Below are 23103 nucleotides of genomic sequence, written 5' to 3'. Positions count from 1 at the left end.
GGGGAGGTTGGTTTTGAGTTTTAGTAAAGACCCCTTGTTCCAATCTATTTAATTTTATTAGTAACTAATAATATTTATTATTTGTTAGTACTTATTTCCTTGTGTTCTAATTAATATTAATAAAAAAATAAGTTGAATATTTTTTATTGCACATTTTATTATCTATTTGCAATATTTGTCATTACTTTTTAATAAAATTTCATTTGGAGAATACTTTTGAATAAATTTACAGATTTTAACTAATTATAACCATAAAAATAAATTATATAATTATGTTATTTTAAATATATTATTCATGTATAGCTTATATTATTGTTGGTATTATGTTATTTTATTGTTAAAACTGGTAAAAATAAATAATATAAATAAATATAAATTAAAAAAATTACGTTTTAAAATCTCGAAAACTAAGTATATACTTAAATTAAAATAAGGTAAATAAGGAAAACTCAAGAAACAAAGGTATATTTCTTTATGTAATTTGTGTAGTTTGACTATCTTATTGAGGCTCTATGACAAAGGCTCGGTCTCCCGTGCTTTGCGATAGCGGCTCTGCAACAGAGGCTGAGAGGGAGAAGATAGAGGGAAAAAAAATTCAGGGGAAGAAGGCCGAGAGGGAGAAGAGAGTAAGAAAAACATACGTGAGAGGGAGAAAAGGAGAATAAGCCGAGAGAAAAAATTTTCAAGAGAGGAAGGCCGAGAGAGAGGGAGAACAAAACAAAATGAGGAAAGAATTTTCGTAGGGAAAGGGAGAGACACGTCCCGCACGATCGCTTCATGTGAATGATTTGCAAAATAGGTATAAAACACAATTCCCCTATTTTTGCCTAAGAAGCTTACTTGGCGTGATTCAAATAAAGAGACGCTCATTTACCACTCACTACCTAATAGAATAAATAGAGTAATGAGCAGGTAATTCATCTGTGCTTCATTTTTTACCAGAACTTGAAACCTCCATCTAGAAAAGTTCCCCGTGAAACTATTGCGTCACAACCAAAGTCTTAAATATATTATATTTTCTTAATTATGTTTATAATAATACCATAATCTCTATTTTATTGTTAAAACCAGTAAAAACAAATAATATAAATAAATATAAATTAAAAAGATTACGTTTTAAAATCTTGAAAACAAAGTATATAATTAAATTAAAATAAGGTAAATAAGGAAAACTTAAGAAACAAAGGTATATATTCTATATATAATTTGTGTAATTTGACCATTTGATTGAGGATTCGTTGTGATTTGTGAACACGCTGGTGAATCGGTGATGACTCATTTTGCCAGTCTGAAATCGACGCATGTATCGGAGGACTCGAGGCAGTTGGAGGAGTAAAAGTGTTTCCACCTCATACGAAGCGGTTAAACATGAAACAGATCCCTCCTCCCATCCGTGTCGTAAATTAGGCATCACCAGATCGCCTTGCGCTACTAGCAAGCGAGTTCTGTTGAACTTTAGCATTGTGAATTCTCCATTACCAGGGGAAGATAGTAGGAGAGCATAACAGTGCGCATACTGTCTGTCTTTCAGTCTTCTTTTCTTTCCGCCCATCCGTCTTGCTCAACATGGCTACGCTGCTACCGTCGGGAACCTTGGAGGCAGCAGGAGTGGGAGGTCACCCGGATCAAGCTGCGAATCAGCCACCTAAGCCGGAGCGCCTTAACCAGGCCGTACAGCAGCAGCTCAATCTCGAATCTGTCAAAACCCGCGCCCTGGGCCTTTATAAAGCCATCTCTCGCATTCTTGAAGATTTCGATGTCATTGCTCGAACTAATTCTAGTCCTAAATGGTACTTCCATTTCTCACCTGTTTCCCAGTGTGACGATCAGTTCGATGCAAGTGTTTGGTAACAATGTTTTCTTTGGCTTGGTTAGCTAAGGATGTGAAATCGTTGGCTTATTTTTCTTTCCGCATTCAAAATAACATTCGAGATTATTGTGCGACTGGAAATGGAAGCCTATCTTAGCGCATCAATCTTTCTGTTCTTAAGCTTTATCTTTTTTTTTTTTTTTGCATGTGCTTCTTCGCTGGTGTCAGTTAACGGACATGGTTGTAGTTATGCTGATTTTCTTGCTTTTTTTCCATGCCATTAATGATGCAATTGCGAACTTATTGGGGAACAACAATAGTGTTTTGTTTTTTATATCTCACACAAATATTTCTCACTTTCTTTCTCTCTCGATGTCTAACCATTTCATAGTAATTTTTTTAATCATAGAAGAGATATCTGAGCTTAATAGTAAGTTTCTGGACAAGTTGATCAAAGGAACTCTCTTTGCATCTAGATGCAGATAAAAGAAACCACAGGAGCATGGTTACTGTGCTTTGTGTTCTCCTTTGGCTACTTTCTTCTGCTAGTTTTGGCGTTTTAGTCTTGCATTTCGTGTTCCCATTTCCACTGGTAAAAAGACACTGGAAAAGTGTGTTTTCTTTGAAATATAAATAGTATATGGTCTTAGACACTGCAGGCATTGAAGTGAATTGATGCCTGAGCTGTTGAGTTTCAAATAAGCGGTGAATTCTCATAAGCGTTAGTTACCTTGTTATGCGTATCATACGTCATTGAAGACGGCATTAATGTTGGCCTAATAATCAGCATGTTCGTTAGGTGATTGCTTTTTTAGCCTAAATGTAGCCAAATTTTTATTATTAACTACCAATCATTGAACTGGTTAGTGGTGAGGTGATAGTTTAGGAGGAAAATTAGTCTGGTTTTGCTGAGTGAAGCTCCACTCTATATATTATATATTTATTTAGTTGAAATGACATTTGGGGTATGACATGAGTAAATGGTTGTAATGGGTATATACTCTGTCTCTCTTTCTTTCACCATGTTTCTCTGACATAATTCTCATGATTTGAAAATCTGCCTGACATGATGAAATAGAGTGAGCAGCTCAGTGAAAGTTATAAGGCAAGGATCTTTTGCAGATTTCAAATCTTTGGCCATTCATTTGGTTTCCTCTCATTTTGTATCACCAGGCAAGATGTTTTGGGGCAATTTTCTATGGTTAATCTTGAGCTTTTCAACATCGTGGAAGACATAAAAAAGGTCTCAAAGGCATTTGTTGTGCATCCAAAGAATGTGAATGCTGAGAATGCGACAAGTATGTGCTTTCCTACTTACTATTTTCAGTGAGCAATAAAATGTTCTTGTACCATTTTCTGAGAAGACACCCTTCACATGTCTATGGATAACATATTCCTTCTTAAAGAGCTGTGCCCCATTGAAGTTAACTATAAAGTGGTACCTAACTACCATTTTGTTTACCATTCAAAGAAAAATCATTTTGCTATCTAATGTTCACTTAAATAGTTTAAAGACAGAGAATGCAAACTCCACTCATAAGTTTAAAGTGAAATTTTTTTCTTGGATAATATATTAACCTTTATTTGGTTATTATTTTCTCTATTCTATGTTTTTGTACCATTTCCGAATATCCCATTTCCTGTATCCATTATTTGAGATGTTAACTTGTCATGCCAGTCTGGGAATTTTACTTGCTGGCACCTGTGAGATGAGATGCTATTTAATAATCTCATATCATAGTTACTTGTCTTTGCCTACTCTTTTTCTTCTTATTAAATAGAAAAGGTCTTTTTGCCTTTTCTCTTAATTCTTTACATATCATTATAACATTTTCATGAGTATGCTATTCATCTCATTATATTTAGAAACTATTTATTTGGAGAACATTTTTTTTTTTTTTTTTTTTGTCAGTTCTCCCTGTAATGTTGTCATCGAAGCTGTTGCCTGAGATGGAGGTGGAAGATAACTCCAGGAAGGAGCAACTGTTGCTTGGGTTGCAAAATCTGCCCATTCTCATGCAAATTGAAAAGCTGAAGGTTTCCTAGTTTTATTGGGTCAATAAAAGCGGTTGCACATTTTCAATTTTCTAAGCAAAATGTGCTTTTTTTGCTGATGCAGGCTAGAATTGATATGATTGGAGCAGCCTGTGAAAGTGCTGAAAAGGTCATAGCTGATGCACGAAAAACCTATGGGCTGGGCTCTCGTCAAGCTCCCACTATTATGCCAACTTTAGACAAGGTTCAAGCTGCCAAAATTCAAGAACAAGAAAATTTACTGCGAGCTGCTGTCAACTTTGGTGAGGGTGAGACCTTCATGTGCTTCCTTTGTTTAGCTGGAGATTATAGGTTATATATTTCTCTACTGTTCTATTACATGTATCCAGTAAACTGTTATTTTCAGGTTTAAGATTACCAGGAGATCAGAGGCTTGCTCCATCTTCTCTGCCTGCACACTTGGTAGATGTGCTTACTTTCACAGATGGCGCACAGAATTTTACAGATGCTTCTGGTGAATGTGCTGTCATTTTAGTACAGTAATTTGGGATTGCTGTGTCTCTGTTTTGGAAACTGGGTTTCTGCTTTATAGCATTTATTTAAAGTTGGCATAATTGACAAACAATACTGTGCAGGAGGGTATCCAAACCCAAAGAATACTCCCTCATCCTTGTCATCCGCCAATGTGAACGCACAAGGCCCTGTTATGCAGGTTAGACATGACTGAGTATGATATATAATTTTCAGACTTAACCATTCTTTCTGAATTTGGAAGATATTGCGGCAATGATCTTGAGTATTCTAAGGGTTGATTATGCGACAATTTCATCATTACTGGTTTTGTTTCCTAGGTTGACACTGATGATTTGACCTTTCTGTCATAATTGGCTTTAACTTGCATCATTTCTAGGTATTTCCTGTGAAATGTTGAATCTCTGGAAGAGTTTCATCAACTCCTCTCTGACACCCACTCCTCCATTACTACTATTACCACCATTACCGTGAGAAGTAGGATTTGCAACCTATTCAGGTGTGCCAAATTCATCCCAATACCTATTGGAGAAGTGATTTGTGCGCCTGCAATTCACACACTTCCATTCACCTTGACCTTGACCTTTGCCTTGATCTCCAAAACCTCCACCACATCCCCTAGAACCGTCAAACTTTTGTTCAAAAGTGATAGTGTTAAGTGCTGAATTTTCCATGTTCTTTTTAGTTTTCTCTTCCAATGCGTTTTCAGCTTGTAAGAATTGTCTTGTGCAATAGTAAGGGTAGGTACTTCTCCACTCACCAACATTTGGGCACAGGTTGGTTCATATTTTGGCCCCAAACCATATAGGATCCTCATGACATTCATATATTCTTTCTGTCCCTCAACTCCTTGTCATTAGTACTTTGAGGATGATAAATACTTATCTCCGGCAACAATGCACATCTCACTATAATATGAAATATAGATCTTTTGTGCTACTTTAGTTGGTTTTGAAAGTGATTGTCTTTGGTTCAGTTGGAAGTTTCTCTTTTTTGATAAACCCTGGTGGGAATAATCTCACCAGGTTAATATTAGGAAAAATCTTCTGGTTATTAGTTGGGAAAAAGATGTCCTAACTTCAGCTAGTCATTTTGGAATGGACGTAAACCCAGATTTAACATGGTATCAGAGCAAAGCATCTACTTTGTTGGGCTTAGTTTGTGTTCTATTTGGTTTGTGCCTTGTTTATTGTTCGTGTCTTGGGCCCATTGTTTGTTTGAGTAGGTCTGGATACAACTGGGAGCCAAAAAGTTTTGGAAGGGGACAAATCATAAAATAAAAAGTTAATAGAAAATATAATTTGAAATTTAAGACTAACTTCATTTATATGTTGTTCATCAAATATCAATATGGTATAAACAACAAACAAATTCAGGAAAAATCTTATACCAAATATCAACATAAAAAATTGAAACATGATTATTATAAATGTAAAGTTCTTTTTCAAAGAAAAATCAATATACATCTAAAAATAGTAAAAGATCCATCAATTACATTTTTCTCTCAAATGACTTAAAAAATTAAACAGTTAACTTATAATATAAGAGAACAAATTGGCAAGAGTTTATAACTCACATACTTTATAAAATCTAGGGTTAATTTTTTTTTAAATTATGTGTTTGTCAAAATACCAAATGTAGCTGTATATCGATTTTTTTGTATGTGTAATTTTATCACATGTGCACCGTGCTATCCACAAATGTTAGTGTTTCAAATAATAAATCCATAAAAAATGTAAGATAAAAAAGAGAAAAATTATAAATATTAATCATAGAGAACTATTTCTTAGGTATAATACTTGACAGATAATGAGAAGAACCAATGGCCAAGTATACCTATGCAGACTGTTGTCTACCAAACTATCGCTATCTCTCTTTGAACTCTTTCCACAAAAAGAGACATCAATACCATCTACTGTTCACTCAAAAGAGAGAACGGGAAATGGAGGAAATTGGTATCTGTGACCTTGAGAGAGAAGATAAGGAACGAAGGGAGAAAAGGGTAAGTTGATGTTTTGACACTGAGATAGAGAAGATAAGAATGGGGAGAGGAAAGGGCAAGTATACTTGAAGTGAGGAGAAAAATTTTAAGGGGGCAATTGCCCCCCCCCCCCCTCCTTTTGGCTCTGCCCCTGCCTGGAGACAAGGGAGAATGATAGTAGGTATAATCCCGCATGGGTTATCAGGAAGAGTCAAATGATTAATAGTTTGGAGAAGACCTCCCTACTCCAGGTAGTCATTTTGGGATGAATACATGCCCAATTTTAACAACAAAGATGCTCCTTTTAGTTGGAAGTCTACCTGAAATGTCATATTTTTGGTTCCTTCACATGTGATATGTGTTCTGTCAGTTCTGGTCTCTAATGCTCGTTGTTTCTTTTATCCAGTGGTCCCCCTTTACTTGTTTCTATTCTATCTGTTTGTATTCTGTTTACTGTTTGAGAGTACTGTTTTTAAAAAGTAAAATTCCATAAAAAATTCTGTTGATGAGGTTTCTGTTTAATGTCAGATAATTCTCATGACACTGCATATGAATCCTCTGAATAAATATTTCAGAAATTACTACTAATCTGTGACAGTTTTAGAAGGGAAGAAGGTTCCTTTTTCTTGCTTGCAACTGTGAAACATGATTAGCAGTCAAGGTCTTGATTATTTATTTTTTAGTTTGAGGGGATTTTTTTAGTTTTGCTTCACTTCTATGAATATTTTCTGTTATATTTTTTTTCCTCTTGTTCACATTGGCTCTTAATCTCTGCTGCGAGCCACAAGCATAAAATTTTGTCTGCGTTCCTCAAATACTGTAAATAAAGTAAATTTATGCAACACTTAAAAATTTATTGTCGCTAATTGTTTTCTGAGCATCCAATATTTTTCTTGTAGACTTCAGGTGCACAACTGATTGGAAGATCTGTTCCATCACCCTCTGGTGTTTCTGGAGCTACTTCTTTTGATAATACATCATCTTCTCCCTTGCCATATGCTAATTCACCTAGATCTGCAACCAGTATGATGAACACTCCCTCACCTCTGCAACATACACAACAGCAGCAGCAGCAGCGTCAGAAACTGGTGTCATTACCTCAACATCAGCAGCAACTTCTTGCTCAACAACAGCTGAGGCAAGCTTCTGCAGCCGGACTTGGCCAGGTACATTGTATTCTTTTTCTGTAGTTATCATTAATTTGACCTCCTTGAAAAAAGGATTTCTTTTAAAAGCCATTTTCCGATCATTTTCTTTCAACTATTGACATCTTCTTCTCTAATTGATTGTCACTCCATCAGTGCCAGATCTCTATTGCAGCTGTCATTTTCTTCGAAGAATGCATAAAGAAAGTGCAGGCACTGATTTCCATTTCTGGAGCCTTATGACCAACTTTTTTCACCCCTGTTCACTGTCCCATGTAGCTTCAACTTTCCTTGTCTGTCATCTTTCACCAAATAATCTGCAATGTTACCTCATCAAACAACAGCACCAAAATTGCTCCTGATTGCTTATTTAAGAAATGTGCATACAATTTTTGTTAAATGATTGAACTAGTTAAGCTGGGTAATTAAATAGGACTAAAAATTCATGTATTTATTAGAGTTCAATCTGACTGGAATCAGATGATTGTAGGTTGATTTTTTTTTGAAATGATCGTAGGTTGATGTTGTAATCTAAGGTGAACCATAGTTATCTTTAATTGTGAGAATGGAATGCTGTAGTGGAAATTATATGTGGTCAGATGAGGTCTGGAACCAACAAAATTTTCAGCTAATTGAACTAACTATATAAACTAATCAACCCGTAAGTATCTTTAATTGTGAGGATCCAATGCTGTAGTGGAGATTATAAGTGGTTTGATGAGGTCTGGAACCAACAAAAGTTTCAGCTAATTGAACTAACTATATAAGAAAAGTGTACCAAGCTATTGTTGTACATGTACTCCACGTGTTAGGCTAGTTGTTTAAAAGTGAGTCCTGTTTTATGTGGGAGAATAGTCCTACACTAGTTTGGGCTTGGAAGTTTCTATACTTTAAGTCGGGAAGAGACATCCTTCGGCTAGTCATTTTTGGGAGAAACCAGCCCAACTTTAACTTGGCATCAAACCCGTGTTTGTGTTTATGGTCTTAGTGTTTGTAGATCTCTTCCTATAGCTAGGAAAGAGACCACTTTGATTAGGAAAGTCGTATCCCTCTTGGGTGCCGACTCCTGTCTCTGAATCTTCCCATCTTTTACTGACCAAATGTCTTTCTTAAATTTCAAGAAAAAAGTCTTCCTTAACCTTTATCACAATAAAAAGACTATCTTACTCTTCTTGTATCTGAAAATTCCCTATATACACCTATTATATAAAAGTTGCCCTGTTACCCTTAGCACCTAACAATTTCATGCCACATTTTTCTTTTTCTTTCTTTTTGTATAACATCTGGCTGGCTCCACATTAGGTTGTGCAGTGACCATATAAAACAATGTTTGCTGAGATCTCAATCAAGGATTTACTGAGGTATCCAAGATTCTGTTCTCAATTTTTGTGAAACTAAAACTCAGTTGTAAATGACATGAGCTAGTAAGATGATGAATGTGGTCAACTCCTTAGATTTCCGATGGAGTATAGTACCACATTCGCGAGATTGTGTAGTTGGATTGGTGAACAGGTTAAATATCAATTTCATGTTTCAGTTCAGTTCCATATTAGCTAATGGGTGCTTGTTGTTAGCCCAGGGCAAGGGATTTAAGGGCATCTTTGAGTGACATAATCATTAACTATTTTGAAGTTCGTTTTTTGGTTTTGGTTTGTAAGAATCTCAAAGAAGGCTTGATAAGATTGTTGGTCAAGAATTTGCATTTCTATAGGTTTCTTCTCATGTTAGTCTTAGGTACTTTGGCAACAGTTTACCTTCCTTTTGAAGAATAGGATGAATGTCAGAATCCAGTGGTGCTTTTCTGTGGGAAACATTGTGAAATACACCTAATGATCTGCTTGTTTTGCTTAATATTTTTTGAAGCAGGCTTTGCAAGCCTGATCCTTTAGCTGTTTGACCTTTAGAAATTTCCATGCTGCTCAACAATCACCAAAATTCTTTCCAAGTAACTTTTGGCTTTTATTTGCCTCTGGAGGCTCAGCTGTTTGTGAGAACTATGAGAATAATGGAAAACATCAGTTGAGTGTATATCTCTTTGCATGTGAACAGGCAAAAGAAACTCACATATTGAAAGGGCATAACCATTGTTCAAGATTCTTTCTGAAATGACAAATATATCGTTTTCTCCAACTGCATGCCATTACATTGGTTCCTGTGCTCTCTAGTTTAGATTCACTTAAAGACGTGCCATGTTTTTTAGTCCAGATAGTCTTTCCATTTGGTTGGCACAAACTGATGTCTTGAATTTTATTTCTTTCATCAAAAACCATGTCCAGTTTGTAGTAAAATTATCTTTTTTTTCTGTATTAACTTTATTTTTATTGGACAGAGCGCAGTACAACAACTACAGGATTTTCAGGGACAAGCTCAAAAATTTCAAGCGGTATCGTGTTGCTTATCTTAATCTTAAGTTTAGATAATAGAATCTTGTGTTGATTTGGCTTTTCTTGCATGGTGACTTCTTTATGCTTTCCTTCGTATTTATCTGTTTCTTTAGCCTAACAAAATATTTCCTTTTCTAGGTCCATGCACAACACCAAATTCAGTATTCACAGCCTTTAGCACACCAGCAGTTTCCAGGCAGGCAGCTGCAACCAGCACACATTCAGCATAACATTGGGCAAATTCAAATAAACTCAGCAAATCAGCTAAGAAGTCATCTAAGCCAGTTCACGGGAACAACTAACAATACATTGTTTACAGCTGCCCAAACCTCATCTAACTCTCAGATGGTGAGATGCATTATCAGACTGTTGTGCTTGATTTTGACAGATTTTTGAATTGGTTTGATTTGCCAAAATAAATAGAGGGTATTTGACTTTAATTTTACTCACGTTTAAAAAGCATTTCGGTGCATCCTTTATATCCTAAAGATCCATACCCTAATCCAGTTTTAAGCCAAAATAAAAAAAGGGTATTTCACTTTAATTTACTCATGTTTAAAAAGCATTTCAGTGCATCCTTTATATCCTAAAGATCCATATCCTAATCCAGATTTAATCCTATTGAAATTTTTTTCTTAAAGAATGTTTCTTTAGTTGGGAATATGATCTAATGCACCCTGCATCTAACCGTTTGGTCTATGTAACCTTTATCTTCTTTGTCTTTTTGTTCTTTTGTCTGAATGGCAATCCTTGTGTACTTCTTCACTTAATAAAAATTAAAAAAAAACATTGTCTGGTGAGAAATTTTGGCATCACTTTGTTATTACAGCTTTGAATCCAAATTTAAAAAAAAAGAAAGTGTTGAAGTTGACGCAGGTTTGTAGGAATGAGGGTGATGATGCGACTAGGAGGAAGTGAGGGCGACAAAAGACTACTTGGAGATTCACAGAGAGGATGGCGATGCAAGGACAAAGACGATAACTTTTGTCTATAATCTGCGGCATGATAGCTTAGAGGACGGAGGTGAATCGGGCAATTGGTTCAATGGAGAAAAGGAAAACGTACGATGAAGGAAGAGGAATCTTGTGTAAGAAATAGAGTTTATTTCTGATATGGTGAAAATAATCTGGATGTTGATGAGCGGCACAATCGAAGTGGAGAAATCATTCATGTCACTTTCCAGAACGGAGATAAGCGTTCCTTTATTAGCATCCTGAAGAAAGCCTGTGAAAGATTCATTTAACAACTGTTGATTGCTTCTGATCATGGAGGAAGAACCAAAGAGCTCTAGATGAGAGATCTGGTGTTTTATTTCTCTATTTTCCAATTTAGTAGCGGCCGGGAATGCAAGATCCTGTAGTGCTATAATCAAACTACAATGTCCAGGCTTTACATCTCAGAGTTCATCGCCACCGGTTTCAGCTGGAACCGCCTTATCAAATGTCTGAAGAGCTCACTAGTCCACCATGACAAAACTCACTAATATTCACTACGGCCCACCCAAACAACTTCCCCCTTATAGCTTGCTGCTCCCTCATCTATTTCACTTTCCACTCACCAAACTCTGCTCGCAAACCTGTCCCCCTGTCGCCTGACACACCCTGCTCCCCCTACTGTCCTCCTAAAACCCCCTAACTTTGAACAAACCTATCACGACATCAACATTCATCCACAAACTTTGGCTGATGGTAGGGAGAGGTTGTCGCTTGGCCTGGTTGCTAGCCCAGCCTTTTCCGAGACTTCGGGAGTTGATATCTGCCACTCGATTACCACTATTCCCTTCCTGATACTCCTTCAAGTTGATACCTCCATAGATTGCTTCTCAAATATTCGTGAATTGGCTCCAAGTGACTTTGTTGAAAGCAATGGATAGTAGATTAGAATCTTTGGCATCCTAGCTGAGCTCTGGCAGCCATTGGTCATCAACCAAATTGCTGGCATCTTTGGGAGGTCAATCAAGCCGGATGAGCACACAACCAACATGTATAGACTCTACTTTGCCAGGGTCCTCATTGTCCTAGCGGAACTTTGGGTAGAGCCAAGGATGGTGAAATTGGCCATTGGAGAGGAAAATTTCTGGACGTGAGTTCTATTTGAGGAGTTGGGCTTTGGTTTGGTGGAAGTGAGGCCTTGCCAGAAACTGAAATGGAGAAGAGGACGATTCAAAACCTTGGTGACTAGCGACTCACATTCTACTCAGCCCTATGTTGGTTTGACTTGGATAGGTGGCTACTCAAACTATGGCTCAGATGAGAATACTATCTACATTGGTCGAGACGTGAATTCAAATTTGAATCCACAACTAGGAGACAACTTTGACAGGAGTCCCACTGCTTCTGTCAGCAAGGATACCGACGCACTAACCCCCACCTCCCAGCCTCCCAAGGTGTGCTTGTTGCTCCCCCTGTCACCTTGATTGTGACTCTTCGTTAGCCCCCAGCCTTACTAGCCTCATCGATCGTTGAGATAAATCAACCCCGCCTAACCTGCCTTCACCAATTCCCATGCCCCCCTTGTGCCTGATCTCATTGACCCACCTATACCATGTGTCGATTCCCCATCTTCAGGATGACAGCCACGTGCCTCAACATAATTGACCCCCTGACTAAACATTTTAGAACAAATCTGACTATTACTTTGTCTTCTTCCATTCCTACCCCAAATGTTGCCCCCTTTAATTGTTGGCACCCCTAATCCAACCCCATTCCCCCCTTTAAAGAAGTTGCCCCTCCAATTTCCACTTCCACATGCAAACATTCCCTTTCATATTCTCCCGCCTTGCATGCTCAATACCAATTTTGGGAGCGACATGAATCCTACTCACACCAGGCCATCGGACAACCTCCCAACTGCTTGCTCCCACAATTCCAAGAACTCAGATAATTGCTCCTCTTCACATGCTACCAGCCTCATTACGTTCTCACCTCTACAACCAGATCTCCTTCTTGCTTCAGAAAATTTCCTTGCTGACACCCATATGGTCAATAAAGCGCCCACAACATCTCTAAGATGAAGCATTGGAGGGAGGCCTCGAAAGGACACTGCTGGTCCCAGCTATTCAGCTAGCTATCCAATTGATTGAAACTGACCAGCTTTGCATCCTCCACTCAACGAAAGATCACAAAAATTAGTTGAAGCCCTTCAAACTGAGAAGCATAAGTATGATGAGGAGTCTTAGATCCAAATGATGGACCTAGCCAAGATAATGGGTGTAGTATACCAAGGAAAGCTTCTTGGGTCCAAAGAGATAAAGGAAGTTAGACAACCAAGGAATGATGACCAATGATCGTCATTTCATGGAATGTCCGAGGAGTCGGATCCTCAAGAAATAGGGCCTCTATTTGTACCCTTCTCGACTCTTGTAAAGCTCAGATTGTTATTCTCCAAGAAACGAAGATATAAGTCAGGCTTTACACCACTATGCGGGGCCTTTGGAACTGCCCCTCTATGAATTGGAGAACAATAAATGCTATCTGGTTCTCAGGTGACATTCTGATTATGTAGAACAGCAGTGTGATTGATGTGCTTGATGAGGCTCATGGAGAATTTTTTTATCTGATTGAAGCTCTGGGATTGTTGCACTGGTTCGATCTGGTGTCTCGAAGGTGTGTATGGCCCCACTCGGTGCAAGTAGCATGCTACCTTCTAAGATGAGCTCTTGAGCCTCACCCAAAGTTGGTCTTTTCAGTGGCTCTTTGTGGTAGATTTTAACGCCCCCGGCTCCTAAAATCACCTCATCCATGAGAGGATTTACTGATTTCATTGTGAGTTGTGTGCTTGAGGAAATCACTCTTGGGCAAGACCTTCACTCGGAGTAATGGTCGGCGAAACCAACCCTCTTGAAACTAGATCGATTTCTTGTAACCAACGACTGGCTTCAACTATGTAGAGATGCTATTGGGTGTGTTCAATAAAGGAACCTCAGATCACTGACCCATTAAGCTTGATTCCAATCTGGGAAGATGGGGGCCCTTGCTGTTCCGATTTGAAACACATGGCTGTTGGAGAAAGGTTTTGACTATCTGGTTGAAGGGTGGCAGAGTAAATTATCTACTGGCAGTCCATCTGGATGGATGCTACTGCTCAAACTTAAGGAATTGAAGCTCAAGATCAAGCAGTGGTCCCTGAGCCATCATGCTGCCGATACAGCCCTAAAGGATTCCCTTTTAACTCAATTGTTGCTCTCAACGCCATTGAAGAGCAAAGGTCCCTCCCTTCCTCCGAATATTTAAATAGAACTAATCTTTCTAACCAATTTCAGGAAATTTTCCACTACGAGCACATTCAATGGAAGCAATGCTCTAGATTTAAATGGTTGGCCGAAGGCCATGGCAACACCAAATTTTTTCACACCGTGGCTTCCACTCGCCGGCGATCTAACCAAGTTAGCTCATTATGCATCCATAATGAGATAACCTCGGATAGGCTTCATATTATTGACAAACTGCTGAATTTCTTAGATCTATATGCAAAGGATCGTGTGGTATTGATTGAGCTCGCCTTCTCAGAAAAAGAAATCGAGCTTGCTGTCCTCGGGTTGTCCCTTGATCGTTCCCTTAGCCCTGATGGCTTTAATGGATAATTCTACAAAAGATTCTAGCTTCTCCTGAAACCCGATATTTGTTGTATGGTGAGAAGTTTCTACTACAACGGCATAAAGCTTGACTCCTTCAAGCGAGTCAACCTTCCCAGAATTGTCATTAAGCTCGATTTTGAAAAGGCGTTTGATCGTGTCAATTGGAAGCTGCTTGACCACCTTTTTCGCCAACTACGATTTGGTACTCATTGACTCTTTTGTATGCGCAACTACATCTCCAACGTTTTCTTCTCCCTTATGGTAGAACGGTAAATCTTGAGGGCATTTCTGCCAATCCTAGAGGATTAGACAAGGTGACCCACTATTTCCATTTCTCTTCACCCTCTACTATGGTCCGACATGCAAAATGCATTGTGTAGCTCAACCCCATTTCCGCTGACCCCAACAGGATATTGCCATCCTCCAATATGCGGATGACACTATCCTCTTTGTTGAAGGCATGATGGACCAAGTAACCCACCTAAAAGCCTTGCTGAACCTATTCAGGCTCTCGTCCGGACAAAAAGTGAGTTGGGCCATGTCCTCCATCTCAGGTTTCAACATTGACCAGAGTGCCCTTTAGGAAATGGCTGATTATTTGGGATGTAAAATTGCTAATACCCCCTTGCACCTACCTTGGCCTGCCACTAACTCATGGCACTCCCACTAAGAACAGCTGGCACCTGGTAGGGTAAATTTCTCTCCAAGGGGGGCAAACTCACCCTCAACAAATCCTGCCTCCAAGGTATTCCCAGCTATTTCCTCTCCCTATTTCACAACCCTGCCTCTGTCATAAACTGATTAGAAGGCCTCAAGCAGCGTTTTCTTTGGGGTGGCCCAACAGGGAAAGGAAATACCATCTCGTTAAATGGTCTGACGCGTGCCAACCAATGCATCTAAGAGGGCTTGGTATAAAAGAAATTGCAAAAACCAACTCTGCGTACCTCATCAAATGGATCTGGTGATTCAGCTCATCTCTTGATCTGATCTAGAGAGCTTTTGTTGCTGCCAAGGCAAACAAGATGAATGGTTTGTGGACTGACGGTGGCCGCCGTTCTTTGCTGTCACCTATCTGGAGGAAAATCTCCTTCCTGCTCCCCACTTTCTCGGAGACGGTTAAGTGCTACCCGGGTAATGGACACCTCACTTAATTCTGGCTGGATTGGTGGTTGGGAGACAAACCCTTTGGAAAAAATTTATGTCTCCATCTCGAGCCTTTCCAGACTCCTGAATGCTTCGGTTGCGGACCTATGGTCCTGTTCTGGTGGATGGAACCTCAATCATTGCAGAGTCCTCACGGATTCTGAATATTTGTTGGCCTCCAACCTCCTCTCATGCCTTGCAAATGTTAAAATCCGCGACCACATTCCGAACATCCTTATTTGGATACCCCATGTACTAAAGGGTCATTCACTGTGGCTACTACATACAATATTCTGCATGGCCCCAACACTTCTCAGCCTCTCCACCCTATTACTCTAGCCTGGTCCTTGCTGTCCCCTCCTCATGCCAACTTTTTTACTTGGTGTGCATGTAGGAACAAAATTCTCACCTCTGACGCTCTCATTAGGCGAGGAACTCATGTGCCAGATCCAACATGTCTACTTTTCCGCAACTCTTTAGAATCCACCACCCATGTCCTTCTCCACTACAAATTTGCCCAAGCCATTTGGGCCAACCTCCTCAACAGAATTGGAATACAATATTGTGTTCCTCACAACTTGCCATCTATGATCCACTCCATCACAAACTCTCGGCTCCCGATGCTCGGAAAGTTGCTCATCTCTAGTTGCGCGAGCACATCTCTTGGGCTTTTTGGAAAGAGAGAAATAACCAAAAATTCTAGTTCAAATCTTCCCCAGTCAAGGTGCTTGTTGAGAACATTGATGGCCAGGTCTCCGCCTGGCTCCTCACGAAAAAGGAATTCCTCCACCTGAGTAGCTCGGATTTCTAAGGAAACTGGCACCTGATTGGTGACATGGCCGTGCCCTCTTGCTCCCCGAACATAACAATGAGGTCTCCTCTCGCCCCCCCCCCAATCTTAATTTCGATGGCAGTGTTTTTGGCTGCCCGGGGTTTGTAGGGTTTGGTGGAGTAATCCACGATGAAAATAGCTGCCTTCGCTACTTTTTGCTGGTCCTTCAGGCATCTCCGACTTCACAACCGCTGAGCTTACTAGGCTGCTCCAAGGCCTCAAGATCTTCCGAGATCGTCTGTCTGGGCCCTTCATCATTGAAGGGAACTTCAATGTTGTCATTAAACTGGTGTGCTAAGCGAACGCACCCCCTCCGGCAGCACTGTGATACTTTTTTTGAAATTTGTAACATATCCTCTTACCTGAATTGTATATGAACCCACTCCCCCTGATCCGCCAACCACTTGGCAGACTACCCTGCTGAAAGGGGTTTATCCCTCCAAAACCTCATTGTGGAGGATGACCCCTCTCTATAGGTTGTATTTCTTTCTCTTTTTATACATATTCACACATTTCGTAACAAAAAAAAAAAAAAAGGCATGAAACATTAGTCAATAGGGGCCTAATTCATTGCACTGTTGCCAAAGAAAGACAACATTGAGCATCCTCAAATAATCATTGTTTGTCTTATCACACATCACCTCAAAGTGGCCCTCCCTTTAGTGATCCATGACAGGCAAAGTGCATTCATAAGGGGCCGCTGTGTTGTCGACTCAGTAATTACAGCTCTTGTAGTTATAGATTACTTCATGAGAGCCAACATACTCAGAATTTTACTCAAAATCAACCTTGAAAATGCCTTTTATCTCATCAATTGGAATATGCTTGACCAGATTTTAGAGCTAATGGGATTTGGAGACCTTTGGAAACTCTGTATGAGAAGCTGTGTTTCTTCTGCCAGTTATTTGCTCCTTAATGGGACAGCTTGTAGATTCTTTAAAGGACTAGGGGGATCAGGCAGGGTGATTCTTTTTCCCCCTTATTGTTTGACCTTGTTGCTGAATACCTCTCAGCTTTGATCTATGTGGTCAAGGACTGGGATGACTTAACTCGTTCGCAGACATTTCCGAGTTGGACATTCCTCTTCTCCAATATGCTGATAATACCATCTGTTTCTGTGAGGGTAACATGGAGCAACTTAGTAGGCTAAAAGCCGTTCTGGGACTCTTTTAATTCTCTACTGGGCAGAAGATAAACTGGATGAAATCTTCCACCCTTGGCTTTCACATCTCCGAGGCTGACTTGAAATCATATGCAGAGTTAATGAGATGCACTACCTCTACCCTTCCAACAAAAATCTTTGGACCTTGGTAGTGGAAAAGCTTGAAGCTTGCCTATCTACCTAGAAGGGCTAACTGTTATCAAAAGTTGGCAGACTTACATTTCTTAACTCCTGCATTTCTGGCCTCCATCACTACTTCATGTCATTCATTCCTTGCCCCGTCTCTATTTGGAACGGAATTGAAAGCCTCAAAAAGAAATTCCTATGGCATGGGGTAGAGGATGGTTTCAAATACCACCTTGTTGACTGGAGGGATGTTTGTTTGCCTAAATCCATGTGTGGTTTGGGAATTCATTCCATCAAGGAATTGATGATGCCTTCCTCCTTAAGTGGTTTTAGTGCTTCAACATCCTTCCAATGCTCGTGTGGAGACAAACAGTTACTGCAAAGATCAATTGGCAGACTAGATGGTGTCTCACCGGTGGCTCCGGGGGGGGGGGGGGCACCTCTCGCCCCTATGGAGATCCCTCATTCCTTCACAGCTAGCTTTTTCTGCTGGTACTCGCTTCAATGCTTGCAATGGGGAGATGGTCTCATTTTGGAAGGATAGATTGATTGACAATCTGCCCCTCAAGGACTCCTACCCTCTCCTATTGACTCTGGTGAAAGACCAATCTGTTTCAGTGGCCAATATCAGGTGGGGCTGGGAACACACAAAATTGGGACCTTCAACTTCAAAGAGGCTTGAAAGATGATGAAGCTGAGGAAGCTTGCCACCTTCTCACCTCCCTAAGCAGTATTCGGCTGAGGGATAGCTCCAACGATGAACTCATTGGACCTCTGATCACACTGGTGTATTCTCTGTTTCCTCCAACCTATTTTGTGCTCAAAGGAAGACATGCAGACTCCCATGCAGTTGCTATCAGTTGGAAGCTTTCTGGACCCCCTAAGGTTTGTTTTTTTCCTTTTGGAGCACATTCATGGGCAAGTTTCTTACTGCTTATAACTTGAAGAGGAGAGGCAATTTGGTCTGATATGTCCTTGGTGACTTCTGTGGGAATATGGAGGAAATATTAGTCACATTCTTCTGCATAGCCAGTTCGCCTGGCAAATTTGGTCTCATTTTTTTAGAAAATTGGGATCTCAATCTGTGTTTCCAATAGCGTCACTCGTCTACGTCAATTTGGGAAGGGGACCAACCTTGCAAAACTTGGCAAAGCTCTTCTTTCAGCAGCATTAGCTCATAACTGTTGGGAGCTTTGGCTTGAGCATGGCAACATGCGTTTCAGCAACAAAGTAGTTCAAGGGAAGTGACCATTCTTAGAATTACTGGCTCCATTGCTAGTTGGCTGGGGACCCGTGGAGATTTTAAGAGTTATTTGACCTCCTCTTTTTGGGACAATTGGAAGCTCCTTGCTCATATGTCCGTTCCCAAGCGTGTTGTCATGATAGAGTGGTCTCTTCCCCCTTTTGGGGCCATTAAAGTAAACTTTTATTGCAATGCTCTTGGTTCCCCCAGGCCATCCGGAATTTGTGGAGTTTTCAAAGATCATGAGTGGTTGATTTTCTTGCCTCCTATTTGGGTCCTATTGGTTGTGTTGACTCCATGATTGCATGATTGCAGAGCTTGCAGCACTCAAGCAGGCCTTATCACTTTCACCAAGCACCTTGGGAGTCACTCTTAGCGGCAGCTTTAATTGAGGGAGACTCGAAAGTCGTTATTGGATGGTGCTCTGCCCCATCTAAACATCCTTGGCGTCATTGGTAGAAGATATTCATGAGATTCTTGATATTTCTTCTCATTTTGATGTATTTTGGTTTCATGTGCCTCGGTCAGCCAAAGAAAGCCAATTCTTTGGCTGACTCTCTTGCTTGGGAGGAGGGGGTTGCCCTTCAACACAATATTATCTCAGGCTTCTTCCCTCTTGTGTTGTAATTTATTTGTTTTGGTTTAATAAAATGTCGTTTCTCTCAAAAAAAAAAAAAATGTTCAGACAGGTTTGTCATTAATTATTTTGTAAAGTCATCCTTACTATGATTTTATTCGAACCAGTCATTGATTATTTCATTCTGTGAAAGTTTAGAGAGGACATTCACATACAACAAATTACATGGTTACTCTACTTCCTCTTCTTTTTCACATTACCTTTCCTCAAATTTGGAATCAGCTATGCAAATCTTCCTCCATTCTGCTCTTGCTTGTTGCAAGAAGTTGCCTCTGTCAAGGCTTTCCTTTTGTCTTCTTCACCAATTTATTGCTATTAATGAAACATTAGTATCATTAAGTTATTTCTGAAGTGGGCTTAACGGCTTCCTGAAATTGATGATTTCTTAAATCTTAGCGAAACAAGTATTGTTTGCAAGTTGTTAATTTCTACCTCTTAAGTTGATTATGCACAAGGCCTGAGGCCTTAGAGGACCCAAATCTTGAATGCAAACCCGTCCTGCTTATTGTTCGGATGAAGTGGGTTGGAATGCCATACTATTATATATAAAACTTGAGACCAGAACTGGACATGGTTTGTGCTGGGCAGGCTGTACCCTTTAGTTCAATCTGGTTCGCAAGCACCATTATTTGATCATCAACAAACAAAGGATAGGTTTATAATACTGTAAACTTGATTTTTGAATGGTTCTATTTCATATTTTCTCATTTTTAAGTGGTTCTAATTCATACTCTTTTTTGTTCCTGTTTTAGCTTCCGAACATGTCAGCTACGATGCAATCACAATCTCTTATGCCAAGAATGCAGGTCAGATCCAGATTGTGATTACACAAGATTTTCCTTTCCTTTTTCTTGAGGACATCAGTTTCTCCAATTATGCCAAACACAGATTTTCCCTTCCTTTTTTCAAACAACCGAATATGAGAAATACCATGGAAACTGCATTTTTGCTGGCTAGTCAATAATGTGTTAGTTCACGGTCTTGCAAATGATGTCCTGTAAGTTCGGTACTTGGCAACCTGAATGCTGGGATGCTTGTGGAATAACTTGCATGCATGTCACTAAATAAACTATTTGTAGAGAACATTCCTTGTCAATAATGTAGTGTTCTTGGTTGTGGCTGGGTTGTGTTTTGGGGGGTGGGGGTGGGGATGTGTTGCTTCTCTGACCACATCCTCCTATCTTTCCTAACAAAAGACCAAGAGTAACATTATATCTGTTATCTACTGATTTTCCTCTCCTTTCCTGTGGTTATTTGCTTCCTTGTTCTAAACATTCATAATTGCACTTAGTTTTTTTTTTCATTTTTTGCCTTAAACATGTTATTTATGGGTCCTTATGATTACAACCAGTTCGGATTATCTGCTGGACATTCTCAAAGGAGTCAAATCTTGAGTGATCAAAGTATGTAGCATATCGTTTTTCCTGATATACTAGAATTTTATTTTGTTTACTTTTATACAAGTGCCTTCTTTCTGTCGGAGTTATCCTTTGTGGAATAACAGATTTTATGACAATTATAATTATTGTGCAGTGTTTAATATGGGAGCTGCAAGCCCTAGCATGGTCCAGATGCAACAACAACAACATGGTACACAAGGTGGATTTGGCAACATTGCTCCCAATACTCAGAATCTCCAGCCTGGTATGGTAGCCCTTCAAAATACTAATCAGAATCCAAGCTTCACTCAGCAAAGGCATCAAAATCAACAGTAATGTCTAATTCTTCTTCTTCTTTGCTTATATTGTTAGTTATTATGCAAATTATGTATGAATAATTCCAACATTTTTTATTATTTATGAAAACATCCAATACTTTCTTTAGTTCCAGTCTGAAGCAGATACATGTTAAACAAGAACCAAAGCAGATTGACGTAAAAGAACCAAATCGGTTTCATGTAAAAGAAGAACAAAGAGAGGTTCATGTTAAAGAAGAACAGAGAGGTTCATGTTAAAGAAGAACAAAGAGAGGTTCATGTTAAAGAAGGGGAAAGAGGGGTTCTTGTTGAAGAAGAACAAAAAGTGGTTCGTGTTAAACTAGAAGAAGGGTTGATTGATGAAAATAAGCAGGTTTAGTAGTTATGAAATATGGGGTGGGAGTGCTTGCGAAAGGTTAAAAGGAAGATATGGATTGGTGAGACATTTGGTGATCATTTTGTACGTCATGAGGGACAGGTGTAGCAATTGTCTAGTGAAACATGATTCAGTTGATAGGCGTATAATTTTGGATTAACTGGTCGTTCCAAGGGGCAATTTCTGGTTTCAGCTGTATGGTTCGTGCAATATGTGCATTTTGTAAGAAAGGGGTTGTCTGACTAACTTCTTAGTTTTTACTTTTTAGACCATCATTGTACAGGAGAAGTACTAGAAGTCAATGTTTCATTTTTCTTGTTATATCTGCTGAATTTAACAGTTCTCGCTCTCTTATACTCTTGGGTGCTCAAGTTATTCTTGTAGAACTAGATATAATCTTGATGTTCACAATTCCACTCCAATAAGATGAGCCCAGTAACTAGCTTGTCTCGGAGTTGTATGTCAGTTGGGCTAGTTATAAGAAATGTGACCCGCTGATCCTTGCAATCCCTAGACAGGATGGAGATCCGATTTGCTGCTCTTTGTACTTGAATCTCTTGTGATTGGTTAGTTGTGCTCTGCGGATTCTTCGTCTACGTTCTGATGCTGAAAACTAATTTGATCCTCCATTGTTGGACCTAACAAAGCTCAGGTTCTGAATTCAAGATTTGAGCAGAGTCAGTGTTATGTTCGATGATTGTTCTAAAGTCATGATAATTGTTACCTAGGTGTTGATGTTTGATCTTTAGGGGGGGTTAGTGCCCCAAAGTGGATTCTTGAAGATCAAGTCATGTCCAACATGAAGATCATGTTATGTCATGTACATGAAGATCAGGTAAGAATTTGTGTTAGTGTTGACGACTTCATGTGCACTGGAAAACAGTTTTCAGTGTTAGTGCCCCAACATGAGAAAAACATAAAAAACAAGATAATTTCTAAACCTTTACAGTGCACTTAATTACAACATAATCCTTAAACCCCAAATTAGGTAAAACAACCATTATTACTACACGAATAAGTTATTGAATGTATAATTAAATATACTAATATATTTATTAATTGAATTAGATATTTTATTGTACATTAATATGGTAATTACATGAGCCAATGAAATACGTATATGATTAATTACAAATAATAAATAAATAACATTATAAATAAAAAAACGAAAGTAATACATTAAGTTATTAATTTATTAATAACATATGATATATTTTAACCTAAAAATGAATAATTTAAGAGAAAAAATTGATCTAATCATAACTTTAACACACTATATATTTGTAAATAATATATTTTATGTATTATTAATTAATAATATATTATCACAAAATTTAAAACCATTGGTTTAATTAACTATAACAATCGGATAATTATGCCAAAATAATTTATCAAATATTTATTTTAATAATATTTTAATTATAACTATTAAATCACTATTTTAATATAGTAATTGTAAAATAAAA

The 23103-nt window shown here is 38.9% G+C and overlaps 1 protein-coding gene across 6 annotated transcripts; it reads left to right on the top strand.

Moving 5' to 3' along the window:
• Window positions 1-1417: 1417 nt before the first annotated feature.
• On the top strand, window positions 1418-21978 carry LOC137940582 (mediator of RNA polymerase II transcription subunit 8-like). Of its 6 annotated transcripts, none has more exons than XM_068785730.1 (13): window positions 1418-1790; window positions 2984-3108; window positions 3723-3847; window positions 3930-4107; window positions 4212-4319; window positions 4441-4517; window positions 7217-7483; window positions 9792-9845; window positions 9985-10194; window positions 20318-20371; window positions 20917-20968; window positions 21099-21276; window positions 21390-21978. In XM_068785730.1, the coding sequence occupies exons 1-13, from the start codon at window positions 1567-1569 to the stop codon at window positions 21517-21519; spliced, it is 1782 nt and encodes a 593-aa protein (XP_068641831.1). In that variant the 5' UTR covers window positions 1418-1566; the 3' UTR covers window positions 21520-21978. The 6 variants fall into 6 exon arrangements, 5 of the variants coding, with proteins under 5 accessions (XP_068641831.1, XP_068641830.1, XP_068641829.1 ...); XM_068785729.1 differs by having other exon boundaries at window positions 3930-4113; window positions 21396-21978; XM_068785728.1 differs by having other exon boundaries at window positions 3930-4113.
• Window positions 21979-23103: the final 1125 nt, after the last annotated feature.

The sequence above is a fragment of the Aristolochia californica genome, unplaced genomic scaffold (assembly GCF_029961685.1).
Source record: "Aristolochia californica isolate CCGP_79_NKW_82.1479 unplaced genomic scaffold, dmAriCali1.0.hap1 SCAF_9, whole genome shotgun sequence".
Classification (NCBI taxonomy): Eukaryota; Viridiplantae; Streptophyta; class Magnoliopsida; order Piperales; family Aristolochiaceae; genus Aristolochia; species Aristolochia californica.
The sequence above is the reverse complement of the archived record's forward strand: the minus strand, read 5'-3'. Positions and strand labels throughout refer to the sequence as shown.

What these genes read in the sequence shown, in the direction of transcription:
- LOC137940582 (XM_068785728.1), top strand. Translation starts at nt 1,567, where the DNA reads ATGGCTACGCTGCTACCGTCGGGAACCTTGGAGGCAGCAGGAGTGGGA. An exon ending in TGCAAATTGAAAAGCTGAAG is followed by an intron (nt 3,848 to 3,929) that starts GTTTCCTAGTTT and finishes TTGCTGATGCAG; the next exon opens with GCTAGAATTGATATGATTGG. An exon ending in CAAAGGCATCAAAATCAACA is followed by an intron (nt 21,277 to 21,389) that starts GTAATGTCTAAT and finishes TACTTTCTTTAG; the next exon opens with TTCCAGTCTGAAGCAGATAC.